The following is an 18755-nucleotide window of genomic DNA, read 5'->3' on the forward strand; positions in this document are numbered from 1 at the left end:
TTTTGAAATAATCTTCGTATCACTATTGAACAAGCAAGCAAGCAGAGATCTCAGTTTTAATAAAACTTGTAATAGCAGATCAGAATCCTAACAAGCATCTTTATGATAACAAGGAAAAGGCAGCAACGTGAATTCTTCCAGTTATTACTGGAATGCTGTGACCTTTTGTTATTTACAGGGTTCCCCTCTTACCATATGGTAGAAGGGTTAAGCTAAGAAACCCTCAAATTCTTCCACCCTGAGCTTCTGTTTTCTTAGTTTCTTCCTGCATAAAATGAATAATTTAGACTTGTCAGAAGCTTGGGCCAGTGTAACTTCCTCTCTAGTTTTGCCAGATGGGGTCAGTAGACAACAGCTAAAGAAGTTAGAAAGGAAACCTGAAGCCCCCAGGAAATAACCACATGTGATGGTTATGATTCCTCCCCCCACCCCCTGCAAAATCCCTATATTCATCAGTAATTTGCAAAGTAATTCTTAAAAAGAAATTAAGAATCACTTTAATTCTTTAAAAGACAACTTCTGTTTATCTTTCTCTGTTCCTGTCTTCCTTTTAGAAACTTTCTGATAAAATAGTGCATGCTTATATTATCCTGGAACTTCAGGAAATATCTGTTTCTGAATTTCAGCTTATTTTTTTTCTTGTTATTCAACAAAAAGACCACATCTGCGTTTTCAGAAGTTAAATGAAAATAGTGACTGCAGTGGAGACGGACTAAAACTTTGGCATGCCTCACGTTGAGCCCAGAGTTGAGGGCTGCAGTCTGTAGATACTGGATTTCCAAGCAGGCGGTTTTTAACGCTTGTGTCCACCACGTGTGACCGCTACTGTACTGGGAGGCGCTTGTGGAATCTTCCTGGCAGGTCTGTGACAGATGATGATCTGTTTGCTCGTGCTGCGTCCTTGGGGTATTTGGCCCTTACCCTTGGGCTCTTCTCCTGAGCAGTCTGATAACCCAAGTTATTGACGACAGAGGCAGTCATCCAAAATGCAGACAAAGGTACAGTCGTGGGAGCCAGATGGCTTCCCGCTGGTGTTTATATGCAGTTTATGTTCCCCTTGGCTGCGCCTTCCTGGATGTTTTTAATGAAACCTATTCTCCTAGAGAAATCCGCACAGCAGGGCTAGTCTCACATAGCAGAGAGTTCTCATGTATGTGTGTGTGGCGTGGCCCAAGCTCTGCCTCGGTGCTCACGGGTCTCTTCCTATGGCCTCCACCCTCTTAAGGGAATGAAGGTGTGCAGGGCACTGAACTAGAATCAGGTGACATGGGTGCTGTGTCGCCTTCTGTTTATTAGCTGTGATGGAGGGTGAGGCCCCTGGTGCCTCTAGGCCTCTGTGCTCTCACCTGTGTGGAGTCAGTTATCACCCCACAGGTGTTCTGGTTTTCTGTAAAGGCAAGACACAGATGTTGAGCCTCATTTATTATGGCCAGACCAGAACAATCCTGTGTAGTGTGTGTGTGTGTGTGTGTGTGTGTGCGTGCGCGCGTGCATGCTCACATGTGAGTTCCCTCTTCATGTCCTTGGGTTGCCAGATACTAAATCTCACACTTTTACTTTTCTCCTTTAGCTAATAATAAACTTTTTATACAGACAAACAACTGTCTTTTGCCAATATTTTCTTTGTAACCATTTTTCAAGGGTTATATTGAAATAATGTTTTCTCCACAACATGTATCTCTAATTAATGAAGTACTGCTTTTTACTTCTAGGTAGCTGTTTGATTTTTTTTTTTTTTTAAGCTGTGCAAATGATAAGGATTAAAATTTCCAGTTAAAATGTCAGTAGTTTTTTGTTTTTATTGGTGAAAACTTAAAGAAACAGTCTGAAACTGTTTGATGCAGATTGTCCATTTGACCTTAGAGGAGGGGCTCTAGCCCTAAATGCTCTGACTTCATGCTGGGAAGAGGACTGCTGTTTTCTGTAATAAAGTTGAATTAAGGTTTTCTCCTTGTGAAGTGACCATATAAATTTTTTAATTTCTTTTTAATTTGAGAGTAATTGCTTTACAATGTCATGTTAGTTTCTGCTGCAGAGCAAAGTAAATCCGCTGTCCATGTACGTATATCCCCTCCCTCTTGAGCCTCCCGCCCACCCCTCATCCCAGCCCTCTGGGTCATCACAGAGCCCCGGGCTAAGCTCCCTGGGCTGTAGAGCAGCCCCCCACTAGCTGTCTTTCTGCACAAGATAGTGTATATATGTCAGTGTTGCTCTTCCGGTTCGTTCCATCCTCCCCGTCCCCCACTGGGTCCACAGGCCTCTTCCCTGTGTCTGTGTCTCTATTCCTGCTCTGCAGATAAGTTCATCAGTATCATTTTTCTAGATGCTGTACATATGTGTAGCCAACTAACTTTATGGAAATGTCTTCCCCAAACCAAGACAGCTTGCACAGCCCTCCTAGCATCTTCTGTATCCTGGTGTGTTCTGTATCTATACCCTGGTGGTTCAAGTGGCAAAGAATCCACTTGCAATGCAGCAGACCCAGGTTCAATCCCTGGGTCGAAAAGAGCCCCTGGAGAAGGGAATGGCTACCCACTCTAGTATCCTTGCCTGGAGAATTCCATGGACAGAGGAGCCTAGCGGGTTACAGTCCATGGGATCGCAAAGAGTCCGACTTGACTGAGCGACTGACATTTTCACTTTGACTTTCCAGCAATGCACAAAAAAATTTTTTTTCAGGAGAGAACTTACCAGAGCTTGAAGTTCAAGGAAAAGTCTTGTCCTGCTTCTTTTTGTGTTTCTCTTCCTGAGTTAACTCACCCAGATGCAGAAGAGGTAAAATGATGGTTGCTACATCTTCTTCACTGGAGAAGAAAATGTAATGTCATCTAGATTATTTCTGCCCTCCTTTCTCACAGGTTCTAGTGGAAGAGGAGCCATGCAGTTTATTGGGACCCAGGAAATTATTAATTTTATATTTTACTTGATTCTGGCACAAGTTATTTGTTGCTAAAATAAGCAGTTTATAGGAGAAATTAATCAAGTAATGGTCTCTGCAGAAAAAATAGTTTTTACTTCAGATTTTGAGCTCTTAGTTTTGATGTGTTACCAGGAAATCACCTAAATAGAATCAATCATGAGATAAACATTGGCCCCTCCACAGCCTCTTTCCAGCCTCTGTGACTCAGATGATGAAAGTCCTGCCAGCAGGGGGGTGTTTTCGCTTTGCTTTGATAACATGCACCCACATTTTATTGATGCCTGAGTTTTTAGGCTCCACAGTGGAGTAATGAGTACTTATTATAGGATTTATCTACCCACGCCCTCTGCGAAAATTAAGACGGCTTGAAAAAGAAGCATTTCTTTCACGTTATGTTTCCACTCTTTTCAAGTTTATCTCCAGTTGAAGATGTGTCAGCCACAGCATGCTATTCCTGGAAACGTAAAGGCAGCCGCCAGCGGAGGGGCACAGCCAATCAGGGTGAATCTAGCTCCTTGGCGAGCTGGCCTTAACTGGACGGGTGTTCGGGAGCCACATGCAGCATCAGACATTATGGAGCATCCGAGGGGAATGTGAAGCCTATTTTGAAGGACATTAAAAAAAACTTTTTTTGTACATTTCTTACCCATGGGAGCACATTAATTATTTAAAGTGTCATTTGCTGATTTTTTAAAAATATATATATATTTTTTTAAACATATGTCGCTGCACCAGGTTGTAGTTGGGACATGTGAGCTCTAGCCCTCTGGCCAAGGATCAAACCCAGGTTTACTGCATTAGGAGCATGAGGTCTAAGCCACTGGACCACCAGGGGAGTCTCATCATTTGCTGATTTTATTTGGCACTGTTGAATGTTGGAGAAATCCAACAGTGTATCAGAAAGCAAGAAATCAAGGGATTCCCCGAGCCAAACGGTAGTTTCTGCAGTTTCTTCTTTGCGACTTGTGCTAAGGTTTGGGTTCCTCATAGTGTCAGGAGGGTAACAGACAGCAGTGGTATCTGACAGTTCCCAGATTTAACACACTGCTTAATTCAGTGCTCTTTGTTACCATTAGGTCACCTCAAGTATCACTTATATCTTATTTTCAATAAACAGAATAGGAAGTTAAAACTAATGCTATCATATAAGTCATGTGCATTAAAATGGAAACTAAACAAACAAAACTTTTAAGTTCCTATTTTGGTAGCGTCTCATTCATTTTGACGTGCCCACCCTCTTCAGGGAACCTAGTGGAGTTAGTTTTACTGTTCCTCTCATCTTGGATTTTACCAAACCCCACCCCCCTCAGCCCCTGATAATCTGAGCTCTGCTCCATCACCCCCACACTGTTGAGGGCTTTCTTGCCTTAACCTAGCTCTTCAGCTCCTCTTTTCCCTTTTATGTTTCCTACTAGATCACCGGAGCTTACAGATTCATGTCTCTTTCTTCACCCCTTCAACAAATATTCACTGAGTATCTACACTGCTCCAGGCCCTGGCACTTATATTCTTACTTTACCTCTGGAGCCACTTTCACCTTTTTTCCCTGAAGTATAATCGTCTCTCCCCTGGGATCTCCCGACAACCCTTTCTGGTGATCTTTGTCGCTGTTTAGTCGCTAAGTTGTGTCCAATGCTTTGCGACCCTGTGGACTGTAGCCCACCAGGCTCCTCCAACCGTGGGATTCTCCAGGCAAGAATACTGGAGTGGGTTGCCATGTCCTTCTCCAGGGGATCTTCCCAACCCGGGGATCAAACCTGCGTCTCCTGAGCTTTATCTCTGAGCCACCTGGCAAGCGCTTCTGGTGATCAGTAGATGTTTGTTCTGCACCTTGGGGTTGGAGGACGGACTGTCAGCTGTCCTGTTTCCTATTGCCCTTTATACCGCTGTCCATCACAGCCTCATGGGAACCTCTGCTTCCTCAGGGCTCAGGCTTTTCAGCTGTGGTGTGAAGCTTTTCCGTGAAGTGTTTCCTGCCTCACTGACTTGAGCACCCACGTGGATGACCGATCTGTCTGTCCTCTCCAATCCCTGGCCCGAGAGGTCACTGCCTCCACGGCCTTTCTTCATCCCACCTCTGACACCCTTGACCTTATTACCGCAGTCCACCCCCAGCCACCTCATGACAGCGCCTTCCTCTCAGATCACACTTTGCTGTCACCTCAGCTTTCAAGGTCCCCCGACAGCAGACTTTGTGCGTCATTAGAGCCCCTGTGTCTTTTTTCTATTTATACTAGCCCCTCTCTGTTCAGCTTAGATTCCTTGGTCCATTGTTTTAGTCGTTCTGATTTTAACTGTAAATCCTCTTGTTCTTCTGTTTCGTCCCGTCCTTTGGTACCTTCTTGTTGCTTTGGGGAGAAAAGCCCAAACCCCTCGTGGGGCCTTCTTGATGCTTCTGCGTCTGACCGATTCCTGCTTCTCCTGCACGTGGCCTCCCTTCTCCCCGTATTCTCAGGGCTTTGCTTTCATCTTTTTTATCTTCTCAGATAGGCATGCACTTTCGCACTTCAGGGCTTCTAAACACGCCAGGCCCAGGGGCTGGAGTGCAGTTTTCCTCCCCACCGGCTGCGTGACTTCCTTGGGGGATCTTTCCCTCAGTCCCCCACAGCATAGATGAAGGCCTCACACTGCTTATCCTCATGGCACCCTGTGCTTCCTTACATGAATCTGTATTCATGATTACACATTGCTGAATGTGATTAATGAATGATTGTATCTCTGTGTGGACTCTGAGTGCAAGGGCAGTCGGGAAGTGTGTATTTCTGTTAAGCTCTGGCAGTATAACACAGTGCCCGGCACATGGGGGAGAATTAAGTATCTGGATGGGGGAAGAAAGGGGGAGAAAAGAAGGATAGAAAGATGCAGAAGTGGGCCTGGGAACACTCCCCGGAGGAATCATTAGGTGCAGTCATGGAAAACTGTCTTAGGACTTTTTTGGACGCTGATGCCCCCCGGCAGAGCAGCATCAGCTGTGCATGCAGTAGCGCCTTACTGCCTCTTGGAATCCCAGCTCTGCCTCCTCTGGCCGTGTGACCCGGAATAAGGCACTTAAACCCGCTAAACCCCATTCCCTCTTCTGTAGAATTGAGGATAATCTTAATACCACCTCATAGGATCCTTGTGAGAATTTAATGATACAGCACATGTAAAGTGCTTAGAATATTTCAAAGGACTCAAATAGTATCAGTCACTATTATTCTTATTGTAATAGCTGTAACTCTTCCATATTCATAAAAGAGTGCACTGCTGGTGTATATCTTACGAAAGAAGTACCATGCATTAGCCAGAAGAACATACTGGGATAAAGAGAATATTTCTTATATAAATACTAGCATAAATCTCTTGGGAATTCTCTAAATTCAAATTCTCATATGAGTTACTGATTGTAAGACGCCTACAGCAGTTTGTTAGGAGAAGGTAGTGGAATGTGTATGTGTAGGTATGTGTGTCTGTGCTCATTCATGCTTCAGTCAAGCTTCTCAACTCAGGAGCTAGGTGACTTTTTTTTTTTTTTTTTTGGTGATTGTGTGGCAGAGTGAGTCTTAATCTAGAATTTTGTTGAAATCAGGAAAACAAGTGGACTTGCGGTGTGAAAATCTGACTTACGAGTGAATGCCTAACCTCTAAATAATCTTCTTTTTGTGCCCTTCCTTTTTTCTTCTGATTGTTTTCTTTTTCTCTTTGGAGACTTAGGCCGCTTAACTTCCCAAGAAATTCTAACAAGATTTTCCAGAAGCATCCTGAAAACTGCAGACCGCGTTTTGCTCTTGGTCGTGGGAAACATGGAGACACAGCTTTGCCAACCCTGCAGCACCCAGGCTCTTCGCTGTCCTAGGGGAACTGGCCCGTGCTGAAGCCATAACTTGTTCCCTTCTGATTCTGAATCGAAGTTTATTAGCTTGTGATTTAAGCAAACCATCTGGTGCTGCTGGCACTGCACACTGTCTGCCTAGAGCTCCCTCCTTAATGTCTTAGTGGAGGCAGTTTAGGTTACATACTTGAATCCCTGCTCTGGTCTGGGCTTTTTTTTTTTTTTTTTAATGTCTTAAAACATGTGCTTTTGAAAATTGTACTGTGACCTGAAGCACATTTTAAAATTGTGGAGAATTTCTTCATTGTTTGGTATGGTGTGTATCACTTCTTTTCTTCTACTCAGCTTTCATTACCTTCATGTCTCAATTGTTGTTCATTTGCTAAGTCGTGACTCCATGGACTGCAACACGCCAGGCTCCCCTGTCCTTCACTATCTCCTGGAACTTGCTCAGACTTATACCCATTGAGTCAGTGATGCCATCCAACCATCTCATCCTCTGTCACTCTCTTCTCCTCCTGCCGTCAATCTTTCCCACCATCAAGGTCTTTTCCAATGAGTCAGCCCTTTGCATCAGATGGCCAAGGTGTTGGAGCTTCAGCATCAGTCCTTCCAAGAATACTCAGGACTGATTTCTTTTAGGACTGACGGGTTTGATCTCCTTGCAGTCCAAGGGACTCTCAAGAGTCTTCTCCAGCACCGCAGTTCTGAAGTGTCAATTCTCTGGCACTCAGACTTCTTTATGATCCAGCTCTCACATCCATACATGACTACTGTACGGTGTCTGTATCCAAAACTACATAACACCTGTTGTAAGGTGGGCATGAAACGGGATGAATGTCCTAGTGGAGACAGCTGACTGTGTTCTCTGCGACTGTGGAAAAATAACAGAAGGTGAAGAATTTCAGTTTGGCTTTGAAGCTGTTTCCCTGGCCTGGAGCCAGAGTATAAATCAGGTGATTAGTTGCAAGTCCTGGTTTACGGGACCATTCTTGCATTAGATGCCAAAATGCTTTAAAAGTTATTTGGATAAATGCATGATCTGAGGTGAAACTACCTTGAGGGTCTGGCACTCAAATGGATGGGAAATTAAGCGATCCTTAAGAAAGCGATGTTTTACTAACAAGCAGAATTCTGTAAGTTTAACTTTGGAATGAAAGGTAACACATGTCTGTAACCATGGCAGACTAGATGCTGGGAAAATAATTCCAGAGAAACAATTGAGGATGGCTAATAAAATATGCATTCATACATTGTCAAGAATGTGGGAAATTCTCAGGCCAGGGGGTGAATTGAGAGGGAATTCAAAGATAAGTTGTTGTTAAGCTGTTGAACTTAAATGCTGGATTTTCATGTCTTGGCAGGATGGAAGAAAAAGTCCAATGTAGCCCAAGGTGAAGAGTCTTAACAGACAATCAGTTCTCTCTTTCTAATAAAAAGGGTCCATGATGCCCAAAATTGGTCCTATGAAAACACTAAGAAAATTAACTGGCCTTTGGTGAGACTAAAGAGAAAAAGAAAGAAGGCTCAGTGATCAACTGTTGAAGTGATACAGGGCTCATAAGTCCTGCAGGTATTAAAAAGAACAGGGATATCATTGCCAGTATATTTGAAGGCTTAGGCTAAATGAACAAATGCCAAAAAAAAAAAAAATGAAACTTTAGCAAAACTAGCTAAATATGAAAAAGAAAACCTGAAAAAAAAATTGGTAATAAAATTTTTTCCAACAAATTTCAAGCCCAGAGAGTTATATTGGTGATTTTTAATAAACATAAAGGAGCAGATCATTTCATTCTTACAGTAACAATTCCAGAAACTGAAAAAGGAGGGACATGTTTCATAAGGCCAGCATAATTTCCCGTCAAAACTTGACAAAGCTAATGTGGGAAAGGAAAAGTTTAGGCCTGTCTCAACCATGAACATAAATATAAAAATTCCTAAACAAAATATTGCCAGTCCACAAGTAGTATATGCGAAAAAGAAATGCTTGAAGTGAGGTTTATTCCACGATTACAATACTGGTATCATCAGAAGATGAATTGCTGTAGTTTGGGACAATAAATTTCACTATTTTCACACCGTGTAATATCATACAGTCATGAGAACTATAGAACTACAGTTTTACCCATCTATGTAGATGAATCTCACAGATATAACACCAGTGCTTTAAAGTATATACTATGTAATTCCATTTGTATAATGTTAAAACAAATAGACTAAACTAGAGTGTTGCAATAATGGTTACACTTTACCTAGAAAAGGGATATGAGGGTGGGGGTTCTGGTGATATTCTGGTTGTTGGTTTGTGAGCTCTTTACATAGATTTGTTCACTTAGAACTCTTCAGATTGTACATTTATTATTTGTGTGTTTTTAGCTTAATAAAGGTTTACTAAAATTTAGAGATACATAAGATATGTGTAGAGTGGGGCTTGGGGCTTTCCTGGTGGCTCAATCGGTAAAGAATCCTCCTGCAATGCAGGAGACCTGGGTTTGATCCCTGGGTTGGGAAGATCCCCTGGAGAAGAGAATGGCAACCCACTCCAGTATTCTTGCCTGGAGAATCCCATGGACAGAGGAGCCTGGTGGGCTACAGTCCATGGGGTTGCAAAGAGTCAGACATGACTGAGCGACTATAGCTTTCACTTTTCAGAGTGGGCTTACCTTTGTATAGAAAGAGGAGGAATAATGTATTATACATGCTTGTGTATGTATAAGATATCCCTTCAAGTTACCTAAGAAACTGATACCATCACTTGCCTAGAGCAGTGAAAGACAGAATATGAATTAAACTGATAATGCGGAGTCATCTTTATTGACACTCTTCAAAAAGGCAAAGCTTTTTTGTTGTAAAGCTTGCAGATATGTAAGTACATTTCCGAGGAGATCTGCATAATAACAGAAGTCTCAGAGCAGGTGGGACAGTCAGGATGCTATTAGCTGAGAACAGTAACTTGACCACTTCTGAAAAGATACTCAAAGTAATTCAAGCGCCAGCAAACTAAATGTATCTGTTTACTGTTCGTTTTTAACAGCTATTTGTTGTTGTTCAGTCACTCATTCGTGTCCGACTCCTTGTGACCCTATGGACTGCTCATGCCAGGCTTCCCTGTCCTTCACCATCTCCCAGAGCTTCATCAAACTCATGTCTATTGAGTCAGTGATGCCATCCAACTGTCTCATCCTCTGTCGTCCCCTTCTGCTCTTGTCCTCAGTTTTTCCCAGCATCAGGGTCTTTTCCAGTGAGTCTGCTGTTACCAAACTACTTACACTCACCTCTACCTCTGAAAAGGATTGTATTAATAACCAAGATTATTTCTTGTCAGTAATCTTCTGATTGGTATACTTGGCTGTTTGGTTATCTTGCTGAGGTTGCTTTTAGATGATAACAGATACTTTTTGTCTGCATATTTTGGCCTCTGAATTAAGGTGAACTTGTTTATTTAAATAATTCTAATTTTTGGAACCACATGTGGAAATAACTGATAAAGTGCTTACCTTGCTCTCTTAGTTTTTTCTTTCTTCTCAGCATCTGTCCTCTTTCTCTCTGGTGTGTTTACAGGTCTTTCTCAAGCATCCTGTCTCTTCTCCATCTGCTCATAGAGATATATTTCTTCTTTTCTTCCTGTCTTTCTTGAGAAAACTCTACCTACCTGGCTTTAGAGCAAGAAATTATCTGATTGAATTCTAACTGTTTCTTTAACTCAAAATGGTGATGGTGTAAACAGAAGAACCTCAGTTTGAACAAATAAAAGTGACTCATTTATGTTTATTCTGCATCTGGTATTAGTCAAATTTATGGTTTTTATGTCCTAAAACCCTTCTAGAAATGTTTATTATGATTTGGGGCCTTATATTTTTATCTGCATTATAGTGTTATTTCCATGGAAGTTTCTGGACTATTTCCACGTAAGTTCCTTTAAAGGGGTTGTCTGTGGCAGGGTGTTACTTCTTGAACTGATGCCCTTGCATTTATCAAAAAGAAAATGAAGTTCTTTCTGTCCTGAAGTGAAAACAATTAAGAGCAGGCATGAGAGATGTAGTTTTTACCTGCCGTGTGTGTGATACAGCGGGAGAGCAGGATTTCCGACATATGTGTCTTCAATGTTGTTGGCCCAGGTGTTGCCCGCCGCCCAGCTCCTCTGACTGTCTCCAACCTGGGCGCTCAGTTCTGTCTTTTCCATATCTCTCGCAGGTGGAGGAGTTACTGATGGCCATGGAGAAGGTGAAGCAGGAGCTGGAGTCCATGAAGGCGAAGCTGTCCTCCACTCAGCAGTCGCTGGCTGAGAAGGAAACGCATCTGACCAACCTCCGGGCTGAGAGAAGGAAGCACTTGGAGGAAGTTCTGGAGATGAAGTAAGTATTTTTACCATGTTCTCCACTCACTAGCAGTGCTGGTCCTCATCACTTTCATCTTCTGACCGTTGGCTACCTCGACCCCCTTAAGGCTAACCTGCTCCTTAGATTTGGGACAAATCCTAGTCAAATAGAAACAGGTTTTGCTTCCTTCTCGTTGAAAAATAAGTCCTCTAGAGTATGTATCTGTGTCCAATTGTATCTCTGAAATTCCTAAAACCTTCTGCAAAGTTCAGACAAGTTTTTGTTCCTGAGGTCTCTTGACGGCTGCGCGATTTTAAAACTATTTTTTATTGTAAACACTTCCAGAGGTTCACAAAAGTAGAGACAGTAGTGTCACGAACCTCCTCATACCACCCCAATATGTAATCATTAATATTTGCCAGTCTCCAGTCAGTTTGGCCACGTAAGGTGGCATGCAGGATCTTAGTTCCCCAACCAGGGATCAAACTTATGGCCCCCGCAGTGGAAGCATGGACTGTTAACCACTGGAATGCCAGGGAAATCCCCCAAATGGTCAAATTTAACAAAATCTTTCTTTACCTACTTTTCCCCTCCTCTTGTGGCTTTCTGAGATGGTCCATGTGAAGCCGCAGACGTTTGCTACATGGGGTACAGCTGCTGTTGCTCTATGATTCTAAAGAGTCTTGGTTTCCTACTGTCTAGAACTGGTGTGGCTCTTGAGTCCCTTTAAGACTTTCTCTATCACTGTTCCCAGCCCCCGGCCCCGGGTGATTGTCCTGCTCTCATTTTCCCGAAACCAAGGCTCTTCTGGAACCTCTCAGCCACCTTCGTGACCTCTGACCTCTGCAGTTGCCCATGATCTTGTTGTCTTCTCTTCTGACCCAGGGGAGACACTGTCCTTAAGTAGGCTGCCTGCCTGCCTCTATCAGAGATTTAAACTCTGGTTCCCTCCTCTGCAGTCTTTCTCTGTTCATTTTCTTTCACATAGCCTTTGCTTGCTGTTGGTTCCTTCTCTGCCTAAATCCACAATCTCCTTGACCTAAAATAAATAGAGGTTCTGACATCATCTCTTCTTTCCTCCTACTTTGAACCATCAGTGAAGGTTGATGGTGAGAGTTCAGAGGAGTGAAGGTCTGCTGTGATACCTCAGTGTGCATTTTCGTGGGGCATGATTGTTGTGATGTCATGACAGGGACCAGGAGTTGAGGAAACAGATGATGAAAGTTGAACATTTTCCCATTGCAGAGGGAAGGACCCAAAGATACCCACTTCAGTCCCTTGTTCATTATTATATTGGAGAGCCTAGTTTTTTAGTACATCAGGAAATAATAAAATTCAGAAGGAAGTAGCAGAATTGTCTTTATTCACTGACAGTATGATCATCAAGCAACACATAAAAATCAGTTGTTTTTCTCTGTGTTCACAACCAGCAAATGAAAACTGAAATCTTAGGAAATGTTATTTACGATGACATCAAAATGTGTAAAGCACTGCAGAATAAATTTAACAGAAGTGGCACAAGATGTCTACATAGAAAACCACAAAATATTACTGAGAGAAAATAAAAAATATCTAAACAAATATAGGGATATACCTAGTTCACGATTTGAATTATTCAAAGTTTAAGCTGCCCATTTCCCCCAAGTTCATTTATTATTGCAGCACAGTCCCATCCAGTGTCACAGGGAGCTTTTTGTAGAAACTCACACACCTGGAATTTTAGATTTGCATTGAATTGCAGTGGATCTAGCCAAAAAGAACAGAGTCAGAAGACTTTTACTGCCTGACTTGTAGTCTTGGTATACAGTGAGTAATAAAAAGTATGGAGGGGTGTGAAGGCAGAAGAGGGGAGCAGAATAGAGAATATATTACAGACCCACGGGTACACAGTCACAGGCACCAATGTAATTTAGCGGGGAGCACTAAATGATGCAGATACAGCTCAGTGCTATGTGGCAGCCTGGATAGGAGGGGGTTTGGGAGAGAATGGATACATGTGTATGTATGGCTGAGTCCCTTGGGTGTTCACTTGAAACTATCATAACATTGTTAATCAGCCATAGTGCAGTACAAAATAAAAAGTTAAAAAAATAAAAAATAAATGACGCAGATACAACTGAATGTCCGTAGGGTAAAGTGAGGTAGGGGCCTCATACATATGCAGAAATTAATTCAAAGTGAATCATAGACCTAAACATAAAAGGAAAAACCATAGACTCTGGAAGAAAGTGGGAAACTTTGAAACAGGCAAAGACTTCTTTAGTTCATATAATATACTAACCATAAAAGAAAAAAATTGATGAGTTGTACATCTTCAAAATTAAAGGTTGTTCTTCAACAGATACCATTAAGAAAATGAATGATAAAGATTTAAGGTATTTACGTGAAAAGAATTTTCGTATGTAACTTTGCAGATGATTGTTAAATTTCTCTGCTGTCTGTTTTGTCTGTTTCTGTAGGATTTACCCCATTATGTTAGTCATTGATTTGTAAACTTTGTCAACTTCCTCTATACTCCTGACATTCGGCAGTGTTGCTCATCTTGAATTCTGAGCAGCAAGCACAGTACCCAGCACGTTGGCACTCAGTAAATATTCTTTGAATTGTGCTGAATTACTTTTCCATTATGTGTTCTAAGAGGATTTGTAACCAGATCACTGATGGTTTTAAACAGCTTTCATATTGTTTGTCCTTTCTGCACATTAAACCTTCAAGACAGATGGAACGTTGTTTAGATCCAGAGTTCTTCTTTTCTCCCCAGCTTAATATTCTAGGATGCTATTTGGTTAGGGTGCCTGTTAGGATAGGAACAGTTGCCGAGAAAACATCTGTAACGTACACCTCAAGTTTATGCCGGAGTCACTGTCGGGGAACAGGTGAACCCCTCCTCTTAGCAGAGGAAGTTATGTCTGGCTTCATTCTGTTTCTTCTTTGCATTTTCTTCCACATAATGACATTCTCCCAGGACCCGTGGACGTTGGTATAATTTTTCACAAAGAATTAAGTTATTTGTTCTCAACGTTTGTGGCCATGCATGTTTGATTAGAGATACTGGTGGTCTCCAGAGCAGGGTGGTTACTGCCTAGCAGAGGCAGCAGTTTGATCTTGAAATTAAGCTTAGCTTCACGGAGGGACAGCATACACATCTGCAGTGGACCTACCAGAACACAGCTGCCCGCTTGGGCTCAGGGGCTTGGGATCACTTTGGTGTTGCCTCTCAAGCTTGCAGCATTCCAGACAGACCACAGTCTCATTGGTCTTCCTTGTCTTCAGCCACATCCACCCTGCACACCTTCCTCCTCTCTCACCATTTCTTGTTTTTATCATCCTGTCTTGCTTGTTTATATTTCCTATGTGTTTGCATTTTCTTAGCTCACTTATAAAATATTTACAATCCTCGAATGTGTCTTAATTGCCTTTATCCAGTGTTCCAAATCTGGAATTGATGGTTAACATTATGAAAAGAGACAGTTAAAACAGGACAGTTCTCTCATAAAAGTGTGATTGATTCATTAAAAAAAAATCTTACACATTGGGGAAATATTCATGATACAATGTTAAGTGAAAAAAAAGGCAGAACACACACCATAAAACTGATTTTTCTGTGCATATATGGGTGTATCTTTAACAAAAATAATAATAAAAACTGAGAAGAATAATCATCAAAATGTTAAAAGTACTCATCTTTGAATGGTGGAAATATGGATCTTTCTCTTCTTTCTTTCTCATACTCGTTGCATTTTCTAATTTTTCCATAATAAGCATGTATTAATCTTAGATAAAAGATGGCTCTCCGTGGGGACAGAACAGGGGTAGTATGGTTGATTCAGATTCGTGTATGGATATTATTTATTTACTTTTTAGAAAAAGAATCAAGCTCTTTATGCATTGTCGTGTGTGTGTGTGTGTGTGAAAGGCAGATTTATAGAATTGTATTTGTGTTAAGGTTTTGTTTCCTGAAAGCCTAAAATACCTGAAATGTATTAGGTGCAGAGAATTTTTCATTTCAGTTTTTCTCTGTGGAAAGCATGTAATATCATCCATGTAATGTGGTAGGTACCTGTGTGTGCCTGAGTCTTTTCTGGACTCTGTACGGTTTTCCATTCACCTGTATGGCCGTGTTAGTTGGTCACTGTTTTATATACTGTTCTTTAAGTTCTGGTGTATGACAGGACAGGGCTTCTGCAGTAGCAGAAAGTAAAGAATGGAAAGATGGTCAGATGGTAAAGAATCTGCCTGCAGTACAGGAGACCCTGGTTCAATACCTGGACAGAAGTCTCCTCAGTGTTCTTCAGTCAGAATCACCTGGAACTTTACTCTTTCATAGAAATTAACACTGACTAGGTTCTTCTTGAAAAAAATTCCTTTTGGGACTTTGATAAGGATTTGCATTTTTTATAGACATAATAGGCAAAATTAGATATTTTTATAACAGCAAGTCTTGCCATCTACTTACATAGCCTATTTATCCATTTACATTTTCTTCTGTGACCTTCATTGGTATTTTGTGCATTTTGCCAGCAAAATTCTCACACGTCTCTATTAGATTTATTTCTAAATAGCTCATTTGCTGCTATCATGAATATGGGCACTTCTGGTTTATTTTAGCTCATGCTTGATCCCTCATTGTCATTTTCTATTTTATGGAGTGTTTTCATGAGTCTGGAGCAAGAGGTAAGGGTCCTTACATGTTGGCTTGGTTCATAATATTTATCAGAAATTTAAGTTCCCATTTAAATCAAATTTATTTTCAAAATTTTGGTTTTTTTCCTTCTGTCAGTTTTTTTTGCCTTTTATTTTTTATATATTTACATATTTTCCCTTCTTGAAGTCTTCAAAATGCATAGCAAGGACTTTGATTGCTACTTTTTAGACAGAACATCTGTTGCAAAGTTTTTGCCATTTCTTCAGGGATGGGGTAAATTACAACTCTCTTAAACCAAAATTTTATGTGGAAAGGCAGCAAGAGGGAGTGATGAAAGATGTGCCAGCCCTTCTTCGTCTCTGTTTCTGAAATGTTGTTTTGTTCTCTTAAGTTTCTGTGAGGTGGGGAGTTGATTCTGCTTAAGAATTTTCACCTTTACCCAAACTCTGTGTGTCTTGTGGAATAGTTTATTTTTCCAGTGTACTGTAAAGAAAAAAACCTTTCTGTTCCCAGTCTGCTCATGATACGGAGCTCCTGTTGCTTTGGCTCCGAGTTCCATTTTGCCTCATGATAAACACCTTCGTATCTCATTCTGTCTTAGACTCTGTGGGCTCTGGGAGCAGACCCACAGAGGAGACTCACTGTGCTGTCCAAATGAGCCATGACAAGCATGGGAGTGGAATTCACTGCTGGGAAGTAGACCAGGTGGTATTCAGGGGGCTAGTTCCATGTGGTAATTGCACAACCCATTTGTACCAAAGCAGAAACTAGAGGAGTGATGCTTTCTGGCCACTAATCTCTTGGAGAGATAAGACAGTCACACTGCTCATGTGTTTCCACTTCTCCACGTGCAATTGTGCTGGAGGACATTTCTTTATTTCTAGGTCTGATTTTTTAAAGTTGTTTTATTTTTATTTTATAGGCGAGCTTAATGTGACTAAACCCCTCAGTATGAAGACCCTAAGACACCAGGGTCAAGTCGTTGTGTTATTAAGTGGGCCCTCCAGTCCCTTCTGCTGGGGATGAAGCCCCACTGCGATGAAGCCCCATGGCTCAGGCTGTCAGCGGTTCCAGATGTGGAAGAGGATCTCATCAGAGGGCTTCTTCACCAGAACAGATGTACTCATCCAGTTGGGCCTGTGCTAATTAAGGGAGTGTTTTCTTCCCCTCTTATTATTGCTCCATCTGTTAGAAAGTATCCAGATAATTGCACAACACATACAGACTTTGATGTATCCATTACATGCAAACAGTGGAAGCGCTTCAGCATGCTTGTTTTGGGGACAGTTCATCCGAGGACAGTGGGCAGATCCTCCTTACCAGGCACCGTTCTGGAACGCCCGGATGGTCCAGAGGAAGAGCAGCCCCCAAGCCTGTGTGTCGCCCACCAGGGCTCACTCACACCCGTCTCTGTTGTCATGGAAACAAGGGCTGTATTACCAGTGTCAGAGGTGGTCCGTGTCTTTGTGTGAGACACCACCCCAACCTCACCCCACCTCCATACCCCTTCTCTGACATTTTGAACAGAATGCTTTAGTGAGACTGTAGAATCATATTAGATAAGGTATCTGTTGCTTTTTAGTGCTCAGGAGTTGGGGAGCACGGGCTTAGTTGTTCCATGGCATGTGGGATCTTCCCGAACCAGGATTTAAAGCCATGTTCCCTGCCTTGGCAGGCGGGTTCCCAAGCCCTGGACACCAGGGAGGCCCTGCACGTTGGACTTTGAATGAACTGACTCTTCCCTTCAGTTCACCTGGGATGTTGGTGTGAAGGCATGTCTTGGCCACGGCAGCATCTTCTCTTCCTACCACGTTTTAGCATTGGGGGCTTCCCTGTCTCGTCTTAGTTTTCACTTTTAAAGCATAAGAAAGATTCCAGAGCTGTGCTTTGTTTTCATTTTAAACTAAGTCCAGAGCAGCCTTTCAGTCACCAGTCATTGGTTAGTTACGTCAATGATTCTTTTATGCTTCCCAAGAGTTTTTATTTAAAACTGAGCATTTTTACTTGCTCTTTAGGTCAGAGGGATCATATCCTCTCTGGGATTCTTTCTCCTCAGCTTCTTAAAGAAGTGCTGTAAATAGAGGCTTTTAACTTCGACCCGTGCATTTCATGGGTTCAATCGGAACCGAACCGTAGGCTAATAAAAAGTACCAGGTGAAATTACTGTGGTATCCTATTGCATTCTGGCCTTCCCAGGTGGCTCAGAGGTAAAGAATCTGCTTGCTGTGCAGGAAATGCGGCCACAGGTTTGATCCCTGGGTCAGGAAGATCCCCTGGAGAAGGAAATGGCAACCCACTCCAGTATTCTTGCCTGGAGAATTCCATGGACAGAGGAGCCTGGCGGGCTAACGTCCTTGGGGTGGCAAAGGGTTGGACGCAACTAAGCGACTCAGCGACAGCAGCCTTCATACTGATAGAGCTGGTTAGAGTACGTGGCTATGTTTGCGGCCAAGAGCAAGCCTTCGTGATGTTTCCCTCCTGAATTAGAGCACAGCCGATGACTGCAGGCAGAGAGAACAGGGCGTACATTCTGTGTAGAAGGCAGGAAAGCAGAAGGACTGAAAGGAGCCTGTTTATCTCCCTCTTCAAAACTTGCCAACCAGATAGGTCTCATGGGCGTGAGGCTGGGAGCTGAGGGGCAGACGTGGAGAATGAGGAATGTTATCCTGAGAGGAGGAGGAATGTTTCACAGGGATTCAGGAGGCTCATAATCAAGTTGGTGTTTCATAACTTCTAGCAGCCAGGTACCTTTCCTGATGTGAACTTTGCGGATAGACACACAGGGTCTGAATCCTGCCTTCTCACTTAAGTGTGCTCACTTGGGCAACCTGGGATTTCCAGGAGCCCTAAAACAGATACAACTGCATTCCGAGAGAAAGGGACCACTGACTTCTCTTCCCTGTCTATTCATAGAGTGTTAAATATATTCATGTTTGCTCTTCTCAAACTGCAGTGGAGTTAGGGGCATGAGACCCACCTTGGTTGAGCAGTAGTTACTCTGATAGTGTGTTTCTATCAGTCTGTCCCTGCATTTGATGGTTTCTGGGAAGTTGTAGCTAG

General features: G+C 42.3%; 1 protein-coding gene across 5 annotated transcripts in view; it reads left to right on the forward strand.

Annotated features, from left to right (window-relative positions):
• Positions 1-18755, forward strand: part of ERC1 (ELKS/RAB6-interacting/CAST family member 1) — a 274453-nt gene that overhangs the window by 144753 nt on the left and 110945 nt on the right. For all 5 annotated transcript variants that reach the window (XM_065943059.1, XM_065943083.1, XM_065943090.1 and 2 more), the window contains one exon: positions 10926-11086. In XM_065943059.1, coding sequence (XP_065799131.1) covers positions 10926-11086 — 161 coding nt within the window. The remainder of the gene's footprint in view (positions 1-10925; positions 11087-18755) is intronic.

This window comes from Muntiacus reevesi, chromosome 1, assembly GCF_963930625.1.
Source record: "Muntiacus reevesi chromosome 1, mMunRee1.1, whole genome shotgun sequence".
In the NCBI taxonomy this organism is placed as follows: domain Eukaryota; kingdom Metazoa; phylum Chordata; class Mammalia; order Artiodactyla; family Cervidae; genus Muntiacus; species Muntiacus reevesi.